Source organism: Nycticebus coucang, chromosome 6, assembly GCF_027406575.1.
Source record: "Nycticebus coucang isolate mNycCou1 chromosome 6, mNycCou1.pri, whole genome shotgun sequence".
Classification (NCBI taxonomy): Eukaryota; Metazoa; Chordata; class Mammalia; order Primates; family Lorisidae; genus Nycticebus; species Nycticebus coucang.
Window position 1 is genome coordinate 39,899,597 of NC_069785.1, and position 22,192 is coordinate 39,921,788.

General features: G+C 40.9%; 2 protein-coding genes across 2 annotated transcripts; both read left to right on the forward strand.

The window, feature by feature from the left end:
• The first annotated feature begins 458 nt into the window (after positions 1–458).
• Positions 459–920, forward strand: LOC128589062 (U1 small nuclear ribonucleoprotein C-like). The gene has a single exon (XM_053595932.1). The coding sequence runs from the start codon at positions 459–461 to the stop codon at positions 918–920; it is 462 nt and encodes a 153-aa protein (XP_053451907.1).
• Positions 921–7,052: 6,132 nt separating this feature from the next.
• Positions 7,053–21,807, forward strand: TMCO5A (transmembrane and coiled-coil domains 5A). Its single transcript, XM_053594796.1, has 11 exons — positions 7,053–7,087; positions 8,129–8,278; positions 8,693–8,816; positions 9,185–9,235; positions 9,963–10,034; positions 13,451–13,507; positions 14,209–14,268; positions 14,704–14,768; positions 16,103–16,160; positions 17,954–17,994; positions 21,609–21,807. Exons 1-11 carry the CDS (start codon positions 7,053–7,055, stop codon positions 21,805–21,807), a joined length of 912 nt encoding a protein of 303 aa, XP_053450771.1.
• The last annotated feature ends 385 nt before the right edge of the window (positions 21,808–22,192 follow it).

Here is a 22,192-nt window from a genome sequence, read left to right on the forward strand (position 1 = left end):
GACCCCTTCCTCTATCCACTTTCTACTGACCCAGAATTCTCTCTCTTTCAAACACAACGACTATGCCATCCTTCTGCTTAAAAGTCTCCAGTGCCTCTTCAGGGGCTTGCAAGGTGAAACCTTAAGGCTTCAGTACATGTGGCATCCGTCAGCAGATATAGCTGTCCCTTCCCCGCCATGGCAGGTCACACGCACTCTTAGAGCTCTGATTCCCAAACTTCAGTGATTCTTATACCAACTGCACAGTGTTTGCTACATTCACATTCCCCAGCATTATTACCAACATAATATTTTTCTGTAAACCAAAGTAATGTTTTTACTTAAATAAAATGACTCTCATGCTAAACAATATCTTTAAATCCATTTCTAATGTGCTACCTATAGTTTTACTAAATATTTAACTAACACGATCAAAACTCATTTTTGGAGAATGGAGTCACTAATGGCCAGGAGGGAATATGCCCAAGTTTTATTGTGACTACCGTGATACATATCTCACCCATGACTCTCCATCTGTGAGAAAAACACACTGCAGTGGGAGCACAAAGAGAATGAGAGGGAACTATCAGAGACGGATGGAAGGGCAGGCCCAGAGCCCGACTGACAAAACAGCGGCTGCATTTCAACAAGGAAAAATACCTCCTACTCCATTCTCTGCTCCTCCTCCTGCAGGGGCGATGATTCCACCTCCCCCCAATCTTCTGGGTCCTCCTCATCCTGGCATGATGCCAGCACCGCACATGGGGGGCCCTCCCATGAGGCTGATGATGAGTCCTCCTCCTCCTGGGATGATGCCAGGGGGACCTGATCCTAGAATGAGACCACCCGTGGGAGGTTACAGGCCAATGACAGCTGGGCCCCCAATGATGAGACCTCCTGCTCGTCCCACTCATCCTGGAATGGCTCAACCAGACAGGTGAGGATAGAGAGGAGTTTTCTTTATTTCAGTTTTATATTACTTGTTCTGCTTCATCAGGAGATCATGGTACTATGATGCGGGGTGTTTTCTTAATAGCATGATAAGGAAAACTTGCCCCCCCGTCCTATCAAAGAGACAATAAGCATAATTTTGAAGGGAAGAAGTGGAACCAAAAAGGGGGGCAGTTTTCATTTGTATTGTGAAATGTGAAAATAAAATTGTTAACTGTTTTAGTTAAAAAAAGAACTCATTTTTAAAAATAGAAAATTTACCTCTGTGTCTCACTGAAACCATCTGTAACACCACTAATTGCTCATGTAACAAATATTGAGATGCACTTCTCTAGACAGAAACTATAGTGAATTTTATTTTCTGTTCACTGAAAATACTGTGCCTTTGAACCTGTTGTTCCCCTCTTTTTAGAGTGTGTTTCCCATTATCTGTCGAAGTTATTCCCTTCCTTTAGGATCTAACTCAACCCAAAGTCACCTGCTCACTGAATCTTCTCTAAATCGCATGAACCTACATGTTCCTCCTTTGTATTCCAAAGCACTTTCTACCTGCCTCCCCTATGACATTTATCACATTGTAGGGTCATGACTTTGTACCTGTCTCTCTCTCATATGAAACTGAGTACTCCAATCATTCATGGGTCATCCCATCATCTAAATCAATATATACTAGGTGCTGAAAAATTTAATCATAAATAAGGAATGATGGAATATGTAGCCATAGTCAAGCTAATGACAGGTCGCTCATTGTATGAACATCCCAGCACAATATTACCTTGGTTAAACAAAAGATACCCCAAAATCTCAATGTATAGAAGACATCTCTATAATTATCAATGGGACTATTAAGAAAATTTAAATGCTTTTATTTCCCACACAGGACAGAGAGAAGAGTTAGAAGACTTCCGAGTAAGAATATAAAGTTACATCAAACTTCAGTGTAAATATCTTATGAGTTTGCTTGCAGAGACTGTAGCTGTTCTTTTCATGAATCTTCCATTTAACTACTTTCTAATTGCAAAATTTTTAAATATAAGCCAAAGAAGCAAATTTAAAATAAAGCAAAGTGTGTTCAAAGTAGAGACAAAGCATCAGTTACTTCAGAAAAAAAATTATCTCTTTGTAAACAAAAAAATCATGTCACTAATATGAAGGGTACACTGAAAAACTGCTCTGTAATACCAACTCCCTGTTATCACTGAGGAACTTCCTTTTTCCTATTGCATTTCTAGGCTCATGGAAGAATGAATCAGAAAATGTTGAGGGTTATAGTTATATGTGTGGGTGATTTCTTTAATCTTGCTTTTTTTCATTCCAGCAAGACATTTACTCTCTTGTCCTCATTTTCCTCATCTTTCCTATCTTGAATATATATTCAAAAATAGTAAAAATATAAGTCTATATTTTTGACCTTTTGCTTATACTGAAAACTAATGCTGATACAACTGTAATCTTTTAAGCGTCTTTATGGGGTTAGTGATTGGGAAAGAACATGAATGTTCACAAATTCAGCCACATCTAAACATTGACTAAGTGCCTCATTGTGACAGGCAACGGGGAGGGAGGGGGGGAGATTTAGGCACTGCTATGCAGTGAGTTGTGTCTCCTGAAATTCGTATGTTGAAGCCCTAATCCTCAGTACCTCAGAATGTGACCATATTTGGAAATAGGGCCTTTAAAGAGGCAATCAAGTTAAAATCCGGCCATGAGTGGCCTTAAACCAATATAACTGCTGTTCTCATAAGAAGAGGAAATTAAGACACAGAAACACACAGAGGGATACTATGTGAGGATATAGGAAAAAGCCATCTGCAAATCAAGGAGAGGCATCAGAAGAAACCAACTCTTCCAACACCCGAATCTTGGATTTCCAGCCTCCAGAACTGTGAGGAAGGAAACTTTGATTGTTTAAGTCACCCAGTCTGCCGTACTTTGTCATGGCTCCCTTGGCAAATACAGGCACTCTCCTGGCCCTGAAGAGCTTGAGACCTAATAGGGGGAGAGAGATGGAAACAGATAAGTAGTATAGTTAAAGAAAAAAAAAGTTATGGTAAGTTAATTATGAATATTATCAACTCAGTGGAATTTCATGCAGTGATTAAAATGGAAATTATAGAGAATATGTAGCCACATGGGAAATTTTTATTAAACGAAAAGGAAAAACACGACAGTATCTATTCTATGGTAACTATGAGGTCTGACAATGAAGTTCTGGAACTCATCCTACAAAAAATGCTATATACCTCATTGCTTAATAATACTACTATAACCACCTTTGGAATACTCCCCTTGGCCATCTGGGGACCATAGTGGTATTCAGCAATGAGTTATGTAGCACTTTTCCTAGGGTGAGGATCTTCATTGTCAGACCTCTTACTGCAACAGCTCTGATGCCGTTCTAGAAGAGTTCCATAATTGCTCTGACAGGTGGACTAGGCACTAAGCAGAAGTACGTAAGGAAAATAGCATATTTGAATCTGTCTTCAAAGAACAGTGATCTAAAATGAGATCTAGTTCCCTACCCAGCTGTGAGCCTTAAAACCAGGCTCACTTAATGGAATAATCAAGAAGAATTTGCCAAAGTTTGAAGTGAAGATGAGCTAAACCAGCAGAAGACGTGGCTCTCCATTCATCTGAGGCAGTGGACGGGCCAGCGCCTGGGCAGCTTGCATTCAGGGCTCGGGGACTTGGCCAGTCAGTGCCCCCACAGCAAAACGGCAAACATGCCACAAATAGAGCCCAAATGCCCAGCCTGGAAATAGAACAGGTGTTTTTATAGCAGACTTCCACACAAAGGCAGCTGCTTTCTGGAGGTGACAGAGCAAAACATGAAACGTCTCTCAGCCACTCTTCTGCACAAGGCTAGGCATGGCATACAAAAGTTAACAAGGCAAGAACAGCTGCTCTGAAGCTGCACTGGGTGTTAATCAAGCCATCTCCCCAATAGCAAGAAAGCTTATATCAAAGTCCTTAATCTGCCCCCAAGGCCCTGCTTTAACCTTGATTTAACAATTCCCATTGATAGCAATCTGTTATCCTCATTCCACACAAGGCCCCAAGCTTGGGGTTCTGCTGTGCATACCAGCTTGCCTTTGGTAGCCCCTCAAGGAGAAAAGCTCCCCAGGAAGGAGAAGGAGCTTTATTTTCATACCAGTTAAAGTTCCTATCCAATCCATTAATGCTGCAATAACCTTGGTCCAGGGCATTTCCTGTAGAAGCTATCACCAGCTGGGGTTAATGAACTCTCCCTACCATTAATTCCTGGGAGAGGCCATTGGCCTGAATTGTTACTTAATTACTCTTCTGTGTACAGCTTCATAAAGCAATGAAATGCCTTCTTTCAGGAAGAAGGGAGATGGTAATGGGGTCATCAGAGGCCATTAATTTTACAAATAGTTTGTTAGAAACTACAGTATGTTAAGAAGTCACTCTGGCCCACAAATCAACTCAATGTGGTCCTTATTAAGTAGAGGTCCAAAACTTCACAGGTTTCTGTGACTCACACACACACACACAGTTACAAATTATGCACAACCTGGTTAAAACATACACTCAGGTGTGCAGAAATGGGTGACATATTCTTTATGTTGTGTAACAAATGTTCCCTTCATCTCCAGCCCCTGTTCCTCAAGTTGCAAGAAAAGACTTCATGGAGCCAGTTGGAAATATCATAGACATTTCCAATTTTAAAATCTCTTTGGGGTCAACAATTCCTCTGTCTTTGTAAAGTGAGTCTTTCTCTCCAGAGCTCTCCTCTTTCCCAAGATGGTGCCAAGTACAAAGCAAAGCTACATATCTGTGAACCTTGGCAGGAAAAGCTCTGGGTCTTAATGCTTGCTCTTGGAGCTCCAGATCTATGGGACTCTGTGTCCACCCCAGCACAACCCAAGGTCTTCTCTTGTCCACCAAGCTCCTTACCACAGCTACACCTCACTTGCAGGTCTGAGAATGATCAGCCATTTTCTCTCCACCACCCAATTTAAAACTACAACCTTCTCCCTACACACACATACACATATACACACACTATATTTGCTCTTACCCCTTCACTTGTTTATGCTGTTTCTGTCAAACTAAAATAACCAAAAGGATCAGAATCTAATTTAAAGGGACTTTATTGAAGCACAAAGTTTAAGTACAGCCATCTAGGACACACAGATTCCAAAGAATGAATGCCAGTGTTCTGAAGTGTAGAAGTTTAGGATTGCTTATATAGACAAAGTGTAGGGAAGCTTAATAGAAATTCAACATATTTCTATTATACATAAGACCTATACATAGACGTATGTAACTAGAGGTCTGTTATATCAATGACCTCTAGTTACAACAATCTGATTAGTTAAAGTGTTCTTTATCTTTCAGGAAAGGCATACTGATGATTCCACATTGAAGATGTAACTAACAGTCATGGGGTCTTTTGCACGATCTGGTCTGTGTTAGGTATAAGACAATAAAGGAGGCAGTTAGTCAATCACAATGATCAGTCATTGGAAGAGGGGAGGTCTGGTCTGTGGTCTCTTCTAGTCATTTACAGAACAAGAACAATGAGAAGGAGAGTTTAGTGGCTGGGTGCTGTGGCTCACACCCGTAATCCTAGCACTCTGGGAGGATTGCTTGAGCTCAGGAGTTCAAGACCAGCCTGAGCAAAAGCAAGACCCCATCTCTACCAAAAATAGAAAAAGTAGCCAGGCATCATGGCAGGCACCTACAGTCCCAGCTACTAGGGAGGCTGAGGCAGTAGGATTGCTGAAGCCCAAGAGTTTGAGGTTGATGCAAGCTATGATATCACAGCACTCTACCCAGGGTGACAGAGTGAGACAATGCCTCAAAAAAGAGTTCACCTACATTCCAAGAAGCAAAATTGCAAACATTCTACTAACTCAGTCTTTAGGGTTTAATTTCCCCCTCAGCATAACAAATTTATAGGGTACTGAATTTTTTATAGTTTGTAACATTCTCTTATCATGCCAAATAAAACCAAATTTATTTTATTTTATTGACTGTATTATCCCCCAAACACATCACACATTCACCTCTTAGAGTATAAACTCCATGAAGGCAAGTGCTTTGGGCTGTTTTGTTCATTCTTTCTCTCTGGTGTTTAGAACAGAGCCTGGAAGACATAGGTGCTCTTTTCATGTTTCAGTGTTTGCTGAATGAATGAGTGGTTAGTTGGCTACGTGATGGGATCAGACCGCTGGCCACAAAACTGGGAGTTTCCATTTTTGTCACCCTTGGGCAAGAAAGCAGCCTTATTGTCCAGAGAAATAAAAAAATAGGTTCTGTCCCTTCAAACTAGCCAGAAATAAGATCCATTTATCTACTGATGACTAAAGCAGACTCAGACATGAAACCCACACCCCTATCTAGGCCCTGAACTCTACACAAAGGATAAGCAACTGTTGCCACCCACCCCACTGTGACACGCTGCCCCACCCATCCCCTCTCAATAGTTCAATCATGACCTCTCAGAAGGTTCTGAGATTCTATTGGATCATTCCAGTAAGGAAAGGTTAGACTCTTCAGAAGCTAATTGACTAGGGCAGCGCACATCAGAAGAAAGGTAGAGTTTTAGAAGAAATGGAAAAAAAGAAGAAACAAAGAGGAAGAGAGAGCCAAATAATTTATTTACACTTGGTTTTCTGAGCCTTCTTTGATACTAGAGATCTCAATAACCGGAAATTCTTGCACAGGCCAGACTACAGTGCAGAGATTATCTTTCAGGGCAGTTAGGAACCTACATCCCTGCCCGTGGGGCCTTGTGGAAAACAACTGGGCCTACAACAACAAAAAAAACTCAAGATCAATAACCTCTACTTCTTCATATTGTCTTAGATAAATTTCCAAAGGGTCTTGTGTTGGTAAACCATCTCTGAATATATCCACAAGCAGGACATATATTGTACTTTCTAGCATTATCCTTGTATCCTAACTGTGTCCTTACTAAGGCATAATCACATTATGACCAGAAGAATCAGACAACAGGGTTTTGTCATGGCTAAAATTTGGGGATTGGAGGGAGGAAACCAGTTAACTTTTGGGGGGACTCTTGGTTAGTTACTCTATGCTTCATTTCCCCAATTCATTAAATGCACCTCTGCTGGCATTTTAGGGAATCTACAATGGAAGATCACAAGGAAGATCAGCTAGATTATGAGTAAGTAGTCATGATTATTCAAAGCCACACCAGGCATTCAGGTGTGGAGCAGGTGTCTGCTACTGACACCTTCCCTCACCTTCTACTCTCCCTCTCCCCTTCTATTCCCATCCATCCACCCACTCCAAATCCTACCCCAAGCACTTCTCACCCTCCTGAAGTGATAAGTATTATAAATTCTCCATCTAACCCAGCCTTTTCATGTTAAAACTTTATTTTCCAATATCATGCTTCACTTCTACCCTAAACAAAATTCCTGTTTCTCACTACCCTATTCCGGGCCAATTAATGCAAAGTCAAACCAATGAATTAATTTACAAATAAGAAAAAGGAAATTTTGTTGAGATCCTCCCATGTGCCAGGTACTCTTTCTAGCTATGCTAGAGTTACCATTATTTCATTTAAATACTCTTCAGAGAGGATGTTTGCACTCTTGAAAGCTACCCCTGGAGCATATCTGTATGTGCTCAGTGGAATGATTCTCATGGTAGAATATCAAACTTAGTAGCAGGCAAGTGGAGGCAAAGTATTGAGCTGGCAGAGGGAGGGAAGGACTGAATCCTTACTGTGCTGGTGGAAACCTCTTGTGGTTCTGCATAAAGCCATGCCCAATCTGGAGTTATGTCCTAGGTGCCTAGATAAGAGTACCTGATAAAAGTTTATTGCATGAGCCCATGTTGTGAACATTTTATCTAAAAAAAATCACTAACAGAAATAATTCTCTCCAATGCAAAAAGCTATTTAAGGTGGCAAAGCTTCTCATGACACTGGAGTGGACATACACTATTTGACCACTTCGGGGAAGAAAACCTGGGAAAGACCTCCCTTTGCTCATTTAGTTGAGCAAACTAGTGAAAAAATTATAGAGCATGATTAAGAAATATAATATCTCAAGAATGTAAAAGGAAAAGGTGTGCCCCAAGAAAGAACAAAACTTATGAACTGTATGCATGTCTTTTAGATATCCCCTGTGGCCCAATGATTATTGATCTTAAGATAACTGACCCTCATTCATTGGTGGGGGGGGGGCTGAGTTTATAGGTCAGAGAAAATGGAAATCTTAAGATTGGCCCAGTCAAAGAGAAACATTATCAGTTTGAACATGGACCTCGAAAGGGATATGCAAAGAATAGATGAAGCAAATCAGGAACTCCTTCTCAAAATCCAGGAGAAAGAAGAAGAGATTCAGAGGTGAGTATTAGGGTTTCATGAGAGAAGTTCCCAATCCAAAGGAAGGGGTGGAGGAAAAGAGACAAAACTGAATTTTTCTGCCTGCTCTAGAACCTACATGTTGTATAACAAAAATGTCTTCTTCATTCTTTGGCAATTCTCTGTGGCTTGAACACCAAAACATAGCAAGTTTCAAATAGATCCCTATTTGAAAGTAATATTTGCCTGAGTTGAGAGAACAGTGGAGTGTTTGTCTTGGGATTCAGGTGGGTCTTAACTTGTGACTTTGAAGTGATCCTAATTCTAGGGATTCTTTAAAGAAGAGTTTCCAATTTGAGATGCACCTACACTGCCATTGACGTACCCTTATCTATGTTTTACCAGTTCTGAAACTGCCAATCATGGGTTCTCACAGAGTGTGCTTATGTCACCCAGGCTGGAAAATGAGGTCACTCCGACAGGAGAACTGGCAGAAGATGAGGAGTGGGAAAAAGAGAACAGCACCGTCATGGAGAGGGAGAGAGCCTTGCAGGAGCTGGAGGAAGACACAATCAGACTTGTATGTGAGAAGCTGGAAAGAGCCACATACTGGGTTTCATTCCTATGCTGTCCCCTCATCCACGGTCACATTAGCTACTCTCTCCTTTCTACATAAAAAGAATAGTCAGCTCAAAAGTCATGACAGAATTTTTCCATGCAGGGAAGGGACTCTGTGGAGAACAGGATTCCTTTGGTTATATTTAGCTTGGGGAAGCCCCACAGATAGGCCTCTCTACCCCTGTTAAGTCTCTATGGACACATTACAGGGCACCAGGTAGAAGTCTTAGAGGAAAATGTGACTGGGGTGAAATGGATGGCAGTGGAGTGGACAAGAACAGATGGTGGTAGACAGATGTAGACTTACACTCTGCTGCTTTCTCTCCACAGGAAAGGAAGAATGACACACTGGTCCACAGTATAACAGAACTTCAAAGAAAGGTGAGGTGAGGTCTTGCTTTATTCAGCAGTGCCCCATTCATCAAAGAGGCAAGGGGGAGGTTTATCAGAAAGAGACCCACATCCCAGAGAAATCTGTGCTTGAAGTGGGTACAGCTCTCTGATCCACTCTCTTAAGCCTGAGGCCCCGGGCCAAAAAGCCATGGATTTTCTCTGCAAGTATGTGGTTAAATGAGTAAGTAGGCTATTCTGTCATCCCATGGGTTCTTTACTCTGATATGAACAAATGGATTCCAACAAGTACCCTGTTGAAATGATTAACTGGGACGTTTGTGGTAAGATGGAAATTTTACTTTCAACAAAGAATTTTTTTTAAAAAGTCACTTAATTCTTAAGGATTCCCTTTTCCTTATCTGGGCACTTCCTTTTATTCCAATGCTCCTCAGAATACAGTGGACTTCCTTTGATTCCCTTACTCTCTGAGGCATGCCTCCAGCCCTGAGTAACCCAGCATGAATTTTAGGTGTTAGGGGAAGGACTCTGGCCTTGAGTGACCTCTGCACTGGTGGCCAAGGTTAGTGAGAACAAGATGGAGGTAGAACAGAGATGTCTGTACACGACACCAAGTGTCTCCCAAGGGACTATCTCCTGGAAGCTTTGATCAAAGCCATAGTTACTGACCCCACATACCAGAGAATGTCTTCACCATCTACATTTTTAAATTTAATGCACTTTTTATTTAAAATGTACTTTTTATTTCAAACTATAGCTTACAAGGAAATCACAAAAGGTAACCAAGTGTGAACAAAGCAATCTAGACGGAACCCCAGAGGAGTCAAAGGTAAATGAAAAAGCAATCCCGAATGAGGGTGGGCTGTGTGACCGGGAAACAAGCTGTTAAGGTGGAAACAATTGTCAAGGTTGGGACATATTCTTGGTAGTTTCTGCCCACGTCAGGATTAAGCCTGAGCCACGAGGTGCTGCATTCTCCTCTGCCCTTAGTGAGGAATGTCACTCTGGTGCCATAGTTTCTGCTCTCTTTTTTATTAGGAAGAACAGATACAAATGCATATATAACATTTGAGGCGGTTGAAGTTCCTGGTTTATATCCTGATCCCAGCACCTAATTTAGCGTGTGAAGTTCCACCCAGCCTTAAAAGAGAAAATATATATAAAATATTCTTTCCTTTTTGGATGATTGAAACTCCCAAAAGTCACATCGCTTTTAAGTTATTATTTCAAAAATCTTGCTAAGATACATGTATGAATTCATAGAGGCAGAAATAAAATTTGTAAGTCTACAGAGTGCTTAGCAATGTACTCTGTCATTGATTCCGATCCAGAAAAGTCTTCATTCAACTGGTTGCTCAAATATTCAGTGATCACTACCTGCCAAGCACATCATACAGTGCTTAGAATTTCTCTGATTGTGTTCCAGAGCTGACAACCTAGAGCCAGCAACAACCTACCTGATTAGGGGGGAAAAAACAGAACAAACAAAAAAAAACACGAATTACAGACTTTTTTTATTCAGAAAGTAGATAAAAATTATTCTCGATATTTTCTCCAGAGTTACATCTCAGTCCTGACCTTATCTAACTCCTTCTTACCTTCTAAAGCCCACACTTTGTATGAAACATGTGTACGAAACCTCTAAAGATATGGATACTCTACAAATAGGAATAGCAGGTGAAAGTCAAGGTGATCACCATCCTATTTGTGGCCACAAAAACAGGAGGACCAAAGACACCAAGTTAGCTTTCTTGGCTGTGCTCATCCAGGAAAGTTATCTGGAAAGATATCTGAAAAAGAAATCAGACCCCTAAGTATACATCAGGAAGAAACTAGAGTTAAGACTAGAAAGGGTTACAGAGACCCTGGACTCCACTTGCTATGTGACTGCAACAACCAGGGGACTGATTTTCTTCCAAGATCCCTTCTTTTGCCTGAAAGAGCTGGAATTGAGTAGTGACATTTTGAATCTGGCTGTGCCAGGTGAGCCGAGCTGACAGAGGAGAGAGCCCCAGGCTTTATCAGAACAATGCCTATTACTTTGCTGGCAGCCCAGCCCTCAAAAGTTCTGCAGGCATCCTCAAACTTTTTAAACAGGGGGCCAGTTCACTGTCCCTCAGACCGTTGGAGGGCTGGACTATAGTTAAAAATATATATATATATATGAACAAATTCCTATGCACACTGCACGTGTCTTATTTTGAAGTAAAAAAACAAAACAGGAACAAATACAATCACACCGCCTCATGTGGCCTGTGGGCCGCAGTTTGAGGACCCCTGTAGAGGATCACTAATTCTCTGAACCACTCTCTTTTGCCCTCGTATTTTGTCAAATTCTCAGGTAGTGTCTCTAGTTCTGTGACATGGATGGCATCTCTTTGCTCCTGCTGCTCCAGCATGCTGGTACTCAGTTCAGCTGCTGAGCAGGGTGATTGCTTCAACCACTTGTGACTCTCACCATTGGATTGAAACTACAGCCCTCAGCCTTGGGGCCAGCCAAAAGTGCTGAAGGTTGTAGTTTTAGTCCAATGATGACAGTCTCAAGGGGTTGAAAGCAGCCACCCTGCTCAGCTGCTGAACTGATTACCACCATGCTGGAGAAGCAGAAGCAAAGAGATACTGTATGAGTCACTCTCAGAAGAGCCCAGTTGTAAAATAACAGCACCTAGATGAAAGTGGGGACCATCGGGTGCAAAGAGAAGGAGGGTGGTCATGTCTGCCCCACTCCAACAGACGTCCAGCACATCTGCTCCTCTTTATCCACCACCACCATTACTGCTGTCTTTCTGCAAAGCCCCGTAGGTAACTTTGTGCCTGGAGAACTAGAGTGACCTCCTAACTGGTCTCCCTGCTTCTACTTTTACTCCCAAACAATCCATTTTTCAGACACAGAAAAGACTTGTTTCAAAATATAAGTTGGGGCCAGGTGCAGGGGGAGTGGATTGCTTGAGCTCAAGAGTTCGAGAGCAGCCTGAGCAAGAGCATGACCAAGACCCCATCTCTACTAAAAATAGAAAAACTAACCAGGCATTGTGGCAGGCACCTGTAGTCCCAGCTACTTGGGAGGCTGAGGCAAGAGGATCACTTGAGCCCAAGAGTTGGAGGTTGCTGTGAGCTTGCTGCCATGGCATTACCCAGGGCAACAGAAAAAAAAAAAAAAACTTCAAGCTATCTCCTGGCCTCTGACTGCGATAAGAATAAAAAAACAAACTCCTAGAAGCCACAAGGCCCTGAGCCCCTGCCTGCCTTTCCCTTCCTCCTCTCCTTCCTGCCAGCCTACCCTGTGCCCCAGCCATACAACTCCTTCACACATCAAATCTGTGCAGCTTCATGGTCTGGGCCCTTGCTGTAGCCTCCCCAGAGGACGTATTTCTTGCAGGTCTCCATTTGGCTAATACAGTCAAACCTCTGTAAATTGACCACCCAAGGGACTGTAACAAACTGGTGAGCATACAAAGGTGGTCAACGTAAGGAACGAGGCCTACTGTACTGATATGTAAACATGGTGCATGTCCAGTCTATGAAAATTAAGTCAACTTAAGAAGGTGGTCACTGTAGGTGGTTGACTATAGAGGATCAACTGTGCTTATGATTTAGATTTCAGCTCAAATATCATCAGAGAGGCCTTCACCAACCACCGACCTCCACCTCTCCCCTGATTTCTCACACCCCCGCCAGCACTGTGTCTCATTAATCTGTCCTTGTTTTCTTCCTGTCACATCCCATTGTCACCTTGACTTATTCGTGCCCCCCAGCCAGGATGTCAGTTCTGTGAGGGTAGAGAGTCTGCCCATCCTGTTCATCACACCTCTTAATACCACCCCCCACTTCACTCCAGGATAGTGGCTGACATAGAATAATGCTTTCCCAAATATTTGAGAAAAGAAAAGAGGGAAGAGGAAATACAGGGAGAAAAGAGTGAGCCAACACCCTGGATTCTGACTATATAAAAGAAGGAGTGAAATTTCTCAAGATTGATGTTGTCTCTAAGAGAAATTGCTAAGTAAGACAAGAATGATAGGGGTGAGGGTAGCATCAGATGAACTCTAAAAGGTGAGGAGTATAAAACAGCAGGTTCACTGAGCAGCTGCAAAGGGCACTGGACTGCTTAACTCCTTCCTCAAGAAGACATCGAAAATCATGGCCCCCAAGCTCCCAAGCAGCCTGTGACGTAGCCTTGGGGATAATATTTCATTCCTATAGTTTTCACCTTGCTGCATTACTGGTCTCTTTTGCTTTCTTCAGGTTAAGTTACAACAGCTAGAAGCTTCCTGTGCCGACCAAGAGAAGGAGCTGATCAAGGTAACGGGAGGGACTTCATTGTCACAGGTGCTCAAGGAAGAAAATCTTGATCCTTGGTCAGACAATCAAATACATTCTTCCAATGATTGGCTTATAATTATAATAAGGTTTCAGATCCTGGACCATTGTGGGGCTAGGAAGGGGTTAAAGAGGTGGAAGATGAAGGCAATCCCTCAGGTTACCTCCTCAATAACCTCTTACAGAACAGATCCTATACTCTGTTTCTTTCTTATATCAGCATCTCTTCCTTTTGCAATTGCCCCCAAACAATTCCCATTTGGACCGTCATTCCCATTTGGCTTGTTATTCACACACACACAGAAGTTGGGAGGCCAATTGTGCTGAAGCCCTTTGTGCTGCTCGGTGAATCTGCTGTTTCATCCTCCTCACCTTTTAGTGTTCATCTGATGCTACCCTTACCCCTACCACTCTTGTCTTACTTAGCAATTTCTCTTAGAAATAACATCAATCTTGAAAAACTTCACTCTTCCTTTTATACAGTCAGAACCAGGGTGTTGGCTCACTCTTTCCTTCTTATATTTCCTCTTACACACAAAATGAACTGACAGGTAGAGGGGAAAAAAAAGTCTACAACAATTATAAACCACATTAAGAATGTGGGACGCAAGAGAAAATGTGTATGCATTTGTTCTGATAGCAATTTGCTGACAGAAATTTACGACTGCATTTTGATTTCCCAGGTAATGGAAGACTATGCATTTGTGGCTCAGCTTTGTGAAGATCAAGCCATCTGCATAAAGGTACAGCTTCTCAGTAAAGGGATACTGATGTTTCTGGTAAGGTACAGGGAGAACTGGAACCAGGCTCTTCAAAGACTACCAGCTAGAACATTTTAACTCTTCCAGGTGGCACTACCAACAGACTTAAAGACCAGCCATCAGCACCCCGCTACCAATATCACTTTATTGTCCTATGCCTCCCTGGCCTCCCAATTTCTGTGCTCTTAAATGAACAACGCACACTTCTGCTAAGCATAGTCCTGATTATGCCCAGTAAGCTACCTCATGGTGAGCATAGTGAGAGATCAGGGGTGGGTGGGATCTATGAAAACAGAGAAAGTGCCAGTGGAAACACCAAACATACATGGTTCAATGTAGTGATAAGTACTTGCTATGCTCAGAAAAATTATAAAGCTTCTTAGTAGTAACTGTGATGTTCTTTATTTCTCTTTAAAGAAGTACCAGGAAACTTTGAAGAAAATAGAAGAAGAACTAGAGACTCGGTTCCTTGAAAGAGAAGTGTGAGCTTTGGCAAACAAAGGAACATCCTGGTTTGAGTGGTAACTCCATCTCAGCCTGAGTCAGAGCAAATGGTTCTCAGACCAACTCCTCCCTGGGATTGAATGAGCCCAGACACCAAGCATCTTTCCCTTCTGTTAGTGACCTGGTTGACCCCTGCTGGACCACACCAGTTTTAAAACTCATGTCTTTTCCCCATCTTTCTTAATAGACTGCAGAAACACACCTTCCTTCATAATTTCATCACTTGATTGCATTACTATTTGGCTGTATATTAAGAGCAGAACTACGTCCTACAGAAAGTGTCAGTGGTGGGCACCTAGATAAGTAGAGTATTCCTTATATTTCACAGAAAGGCCTTAAAACTAATACCATCTTCAGTACCCCAAATATATGGAAACCCACTATATGGGATAGTCACAAAACTAATCTCTCTATACACACAACATCTAGGACATTATAAAACTCAGAACTGTGTACTGTATTGAACTATAAACATTTAAAATTAGAAATGATATAAGGCGCTGGCCCCATATACTGAGGGTGGCAGGTTCAAACCCGGCCCCAGCCAAACTGCAACCAAAAAATAGCCAGGCGTTGTGGCAGGTGCCTGTAGTCCCAGCTACTTGGGAGACTGAGGCAAGAGAATCGCTTAAGCCCAGGAGTTGGAGGTTGCTGTGAGCTGTGTGAGGCCACAGCACTCTACCGAGGGCCATAAAGTGAGACTTTGTCTCTACAAAAAAAAAATAATAATAAATAAAAAAAATAAAATAAAATTAGAAATGATAAATAAAGGGAAAACTCCCTGGTCATAAAATACTGAGTTTGTCAAGAAACCAAAATGCTCAATCTCCATTTCTTGACCCTTTAGTAAGTTAAATCTTAACTCAATCCAAAAGTATTTCTGTTTATTAGATATTTTGGAATCTTGGGATTCAAACAAGAGACCAAAACTGTATGTAGCCTGGAAACAGGCCAAGTGCCAACTGTGGCATAAAGCCCAGGGTCTTAGGGCTTGTTCCCCAAGGTCACCTTCAAGTTTCTCAATATCCTTGCTCAGTAGTTGGTTATGGCTTAATTGTTAAGCTAAGATTCTAGAACAGGGCTGCCCACTAGAATTTTCTGTGCTGTTCAATAGGTAACCACCATTCCGTGTGATTACTGAGTACATGGAAAATGGCTAGTGTACTGGAGGAATTGAAGGTACAGGCAGTCAATGGCCACAATATTGAGCAGTGCAGCATCAGAATAAAAATCTATTTCTAATTAACTATCACATTGTGTGAATATCTGAATATACTTTATTTAATCCTTGTCTTGTTTCTCTTCTCCCTAGGTCAAAAGTCTTGAGCATGAACTCTACAGGAAAACAATGTAACAGCCAAAATAATGAGGCAAGCTCTCCACTCCTAACTGAGTGTCTTCCTGCATCATTGCCTTTCAAAGGAGTTTTCAAAACTCTATAAGCCACCAAACACATACCCAGTCTTCCCAAGAACAGTACCAACTACAATTCCAAAGCATTCCAACCCCAAACAAACAAACAAACGAGATGCTAAGGCACAATCCACATTACCTTCTTATAGCCATAGAATTGACAAATTCTCAAAAAGCTAGCCTATGACCTAATCGGATTCAGAATGGAAGCTGGAAGGAACATTTGAGGGTATGCTCTATAGAAAGGAGTTCAAGACCGCGCACACATGCCACCCCCTCATCTCCCGCAATCACAGTACTCTTTCCTGATGATCCCAACACAGTTCTGAATCTTTCACAACACAGAGCACCAGGCGTCTATCACCACCTGGTCAGAGTTGTCCTGTGAGTTAGACATAGGAAGCCCTTGCTTCTTTAGTATAGAGTTTCAGTATCTGTTCACATCTCACATCATGAAGTCACCAACACACATGCAGAGGTCTAAGGGAAAGAGAGCAAACAGGGGGCACCAGTCTACCCAGCCTCCTTGATGTCTTCTGGCAGCAGGCATATAGGGTTAAAACTTAAACTTCTGTTTGGCTTTAATTTTTTATAATTTATATTGACTTTAAAGCCAAGATTGATGGTGACTAGAAATTATAGGTATCCAGATAAATGGTGTGATTAACCTCACACAAGAGAATTCACCTCTTCCCTGAAAGCACATACCAACAACTGACCATAGTCCAGGGGTCATCCACATATTTGGATAGATATTAGACCATGTCCCATGTCCACAACTCCCATTGTCTTCAACTACTCATTCTGGCCCCCATGCTTGCATATTCTACTCAGCAAACAAAACTCCTAAAACTGACTGGGCCCAACTATCTAGAACTGAGTTTGGCATGGCCTGATATGTCTGACCATCTATCCCCAGTGGCCTATTAAGGTATTCCTTCCAACCACCTTATCAAAGAAAAAAACACAGAGTTGTGTCATCAAGTTCATCAGAGTCCTATGATGGGTCAATGGTCTATCAATGTTTGAGCAACTTAATAGAGGCTGCCTTAGCAGCAGACTGCTTGGGACACCACTTCAGCTTGCCCCTCTACTGAACCAAATTTGTAACCCTAAAAGTGTCTTCTAATTCCAATTCTGTGAACTTCGCTTTCATAGGCCTCAAATGGAATCATAATTCTTCCTTTTATTAATCCCTCAAGGAAGTTAAAAGAACAATGAAATAAGAAAAAACTTTTTCATTTTTTTTAACTTTAATTCCCTAATGGATTACTGAGAAAATATTTTGTAAGCGGTTTGCCACAGAGGGTATATTCTCAATTTTAGAATTTTATGGATTTAAAAATTTATCTCTTAGGATGTGCTTGTGTAGTTTTTGTAACCTGTAAGCTTCTCGAAGGGACATTGGCTGAGTCAAAGGTAAAATGGTATAGTTGAGAGAGCGAAGAGTATGGCTTCAGGGGACCCGGGTCCCAGACCTGGCTCTGCCATGTACTATATGACCTTAGACAACAAACTTTACCTTTCTGTGCCTTAGTTTATTCTTATCAGTATGTAAAAAGGTAACACAAATAACAACAATAATACATGAAAAACTTTGGTCATTGAAAATTATATGTACTTATACATACAAAAAAGAATATGTAAAAATGCTATCTATTACATTTAACTAATGGCTCACTGAATATGATCTGGAGATATCTTCCAGAAATAATTGCTTATTTATCAACGTCCTTTCTTCTTCTACCAGGGTAATTCTATCCAAAAGAAGGCAACACTTCTCAGTAAGAGGTAAGTAAAACTTCTCCAAGTCAGCTTCCTAGAAAACTGGGAGCTCTACTTAGCAACCCTGGAAGAGAGTAAAGTCCAGGCAGACAGGACCTTGTACATCTACACACACATGCATGCGTGCACACACAGAGTCAAGCCAGCAAACTAGTGCCACTGACCACATCTCTCAGTTCTAATGTCATGATTTACTTGTTTAAAAGTAATTCATAACCTCAGCTTTCCATTATTAGAAATCAGCAGGCCAGTACAAATGTGAAACAGGAATATAATCATCTAATAGAGATACGGTGAATCTCATATTCACCACCTTTCTTTTAACAGTTTGAATTAGCTTTTTCAGAGAAGTTTCTCTTCAAGTCCCTTGCCCACCCTGAGATGGGGTCACGTGTTCTTTTCTTGCCAATACGTTTGAGTTCTCTGTGGATTCTGGTTATTAGACCTTTATCGGAGGTATAACCTGCAAATATTTTCTCCCATTCTGAGGGCTGTCTGCTTGCTTTACTATGTCCTTGGCTGTGCAGAAGCTTTTTAGTTTGATCAGGTCCCAGTAGTGTATTTTTGATACTGCTTCAAATTGCCTAGGGAGTCCTCCTCATAAAATATTCACCGAGGCCGATTCCTTCAAGAGTTTTCCCTGCACTTTCTTCAAGTATTTTTAAAAAAAGGGCAGAACATGCACAGATGCAAGTCCTACAGATGCCAATGCTGAACAGCAGATAGAAGAAAAGAGACAAAAATTAGGAGAAAGAGCATCTAACAGTATCCCACACGTAATAATTGCTCAAAAATACTTGTTCAACTGAATAAAAACTTAAGATTCAAACACCTGAGTGGATATTAGTTCTGAGGAAATGACTGTGATAGCAAAGGATAATTGGTATTCAGGAAGCCCCTTCATTTTCAAGAAAAGGTAAAATTATATTCCATGTAATCTATTTAAGAAAGCATAAAGAAACATATACTCAAAGTGGTACAAAATATGATTTAGAAATAGTTCTATCAAAATGGTTAATGTAAAATTATTAATGCTTAAAGGTCAGCTCCAATTGTCTGGAAAATTTGCTTAGGGAGAATACTCCTTCATACCAGATAGATAAAGTATTACCTATTTTGATATCCCTAAATATAACATTCCTAAAACAACTAGCATAATTTTCTCTGTAACTCATGGGCTGCCTTTTTACACTTTAACACCAGTGCCTAGCGCGGACTTGCTTGTGTGAACTCCTAGGTTAAGGATTGCCTGCCTAAAAGAAGGCTGGTATCATGGAGGGAAACTGGCTAAAGACAGCCTGCAAGTCATCATATCTAACTATGAATGTCTTTCCTGTTGTTCCACTCCAACATCTCACAGGGCACTGGGATGTTGGGCACTAACTCAAGAGATAAGAAAGCTAGACTATTCCCAGGATTTTCCCTGGGAATGCAATCCCAGAACCGTCTCATAAATACTGCATCCAGTTTTAGGGAGAGTGGTGCAAAGAGGTTTATCAAAGCCTTTTTATTCTAATTCTGACCCAGATGACCTTTCAGAACAAATACTGGGTCCTTGTCACCAAGATCAACCCTAGGGGAAAACTTGAGAAAACTAGTAGAGAAGGGCTATTTCAGAATGATGACTGGAAGTGGATAGTGAATTTGTCCTCGTGCAGAGGTATCTCAGAACTGCTGGGTTAGATCAATGTAGGTAATGAAACAGTGGTGGTGGGCTCATGCAAATCATATTAAAACCACAAAGCCTAAATAACTTTTCAGTTAAAGAAAAAAATCAAGACCACTGTAGGAAGGTTTATAGAAATTTATTAGGAAATATTAAAAATAACATGAATGAAAGAAGAGAAGTAACATAATCATAAATAGAAATGTTATACCCTAAAAATGCCAGTTGTCTACAAATGACTAATAGACTTGATTCAGTTCCAGTAAAACTCCACAAAAGATTATTCTATGGAATTGAAGAAAACAATTATAACTGTACCTAGAACAGTAAAGGGTCAAGGATAACCTGGACAGTTTTATAGAAGAGCAGAAGGTGGAAAACTTATCCAGATATTGGGACTTACCCTGAAGCTGGGATAATTTATAAGAGCATGGTATTGGCACAGGAATAGGTATATTGACCAGGAGAATAGAACAAAGAGCTCAGAAATAGCGTACACAGAGAAACTTCCGTGTGAGAGAGCAACTGCATTTCAGAGGGGGAAAGAATTGTTTGATAAAAACAGCAGGTGGAAGAAAAGTTTATCCTATGCAGGAAAAAAATGAGTTTGGATCTCTATAATGCATATATAAAAAGCCAGCCCAGATATGTTAAAGATGTAAATGTTAAAAAAAAAAAAACTTTGACATTTTGCATCATTTCTCTATTGCTGCATAATAAAATACTCCAAACATAATAGCTTCAAACAATAAACTTTTATTATCTCACAGTTTCTGGGGGCCAGGAATCTGTGATCTGCTTGGTAAAGTGGTTCTAGTTCAGTGTCTGTTGTGAGGTTGCAGTTAGGAAGTTGACCAAAATTGCAGAAAGCTTGCCTGGAGCCAGAGGTTCTATTTCCAGGACAACTTACTCACACATTCTGGTAGTTAGCAGGTGATCTCAGTTCTTCACCACCTAAACTGTTCAATATGGCTGCCCAGTGTCCTCACAGCCTTACAACTGGCTTCCTCCAAAGATAAGGAGGAGGCCGCAACACTATGTGACACAGTCTGAAAAGAGACACATTGTGCCTTCCTCCATATTCCATTCTTTAGAAGTGAATTGTCAAGTCCCTTTTACCCTCAGGGGAATCTCCTGAAGAAAAGAGTAGCAAAGAAATTTTAGGCATATTTTTAAACTACCATGGACTTTTAGTAAGTACCTTTCAGGCCTTGGGGTAGGAAATGATTTTTTTAAACAAAATATTATTTATTGATTCTAATTAAAAGATTGAAAGATAAGGCCTCATTAAAATTAAAAACTTTTGTTCTTTAACACCTTAAAGTAAGTGAAAGTGACCAGCTTGGGAGAATATATAACAATGTACACAATGGAAAAGGATTGATATAAAGACTATAAGGATATGATATAAAAACATATAAAGAACTACAAATCAAAAAGAAAAGCCCAAACTACTGAGCAGACAAATGGGCAAGAAGAAATATATAAGACCAATAAAGCTATGCCCAGATAGTCAAAATCATTGTTCATCACAGAAATGCAAATAGAGACCATAATGAGATATTAATTTATACCCATTTAACAAGCAAAATTTTAAAAATCAGACAATATTAAGTGTTGGAGAAAATATGGTTTCACAGAAATGAAACCTTGCTGGTGAAGTATAAATTAGCACAACTACTTTGGAAAGAAATTTGCTAAAATAAAAATAAAACAAAAATTAAAAGAATAAGATTATTTTAGAGAGTGATTAAAGGCTACAAAGAAAACATGGCAACGGAGAGAGAATAAGAAGCTGGCGAACAGGGGAAAAAGCTGTCTTTATAAAGGTTGTCAGGAAAGGAGACAGCAATTCTCAAGAAGGACCCAGACATACGTTCAGGTATGACTTTTTGGTGTTGTTCCAATTTTCCTAACCTCTGCTTAACAGGGTGATTTTACTTTGTCTTTTCAGGATTTTCCGCTATCTCTTTTTCACCACCCTCTTTTTCATCAGACTGCTGGGCTACATGTTTTTCCATTTAAGCTTTATAAACCCAGACCTCCTCGTCATTATGCTGCCCAAGATCCTGAGCAGGAGCATCTTGTGGAAGCTGAGATGCTTCCTCTTTCCATCTCTCACACTTGAGACAGAGGACATGTTACCTCACTGACCCCTAAGAAGCATTCTTGAGAAGCAGAAGGCAAGTGGGCTCCAAGCCTGGAGATGGGAGCTGTGGAACATGTTGAGGGAAGTGGTTTTCTTCAGTCTGTCCCGTGAGAGTTTGCTGCCTACTTGCCTACCTTCTGTCCGCATGTGGTCTTTCCAGGATTAACCTTGCCCAGTAAAAAGCTCTGTCAACTGATTTCTGTGGCTTTGTGGATAAGCTGAATAGTAGCCGATTGTAAGCAAATTTGACCATTTTAGCAATTATACAGATAGTAAGCAAAGCTAGAGTTGATTGATTATTCTAGTGAATCTCAAAGCTCTAACTAGGGGTCCTCAAACTATGGCCCACGGGCCACATGCAGCGGTGTGATTGTATTTGTTCCCATTTT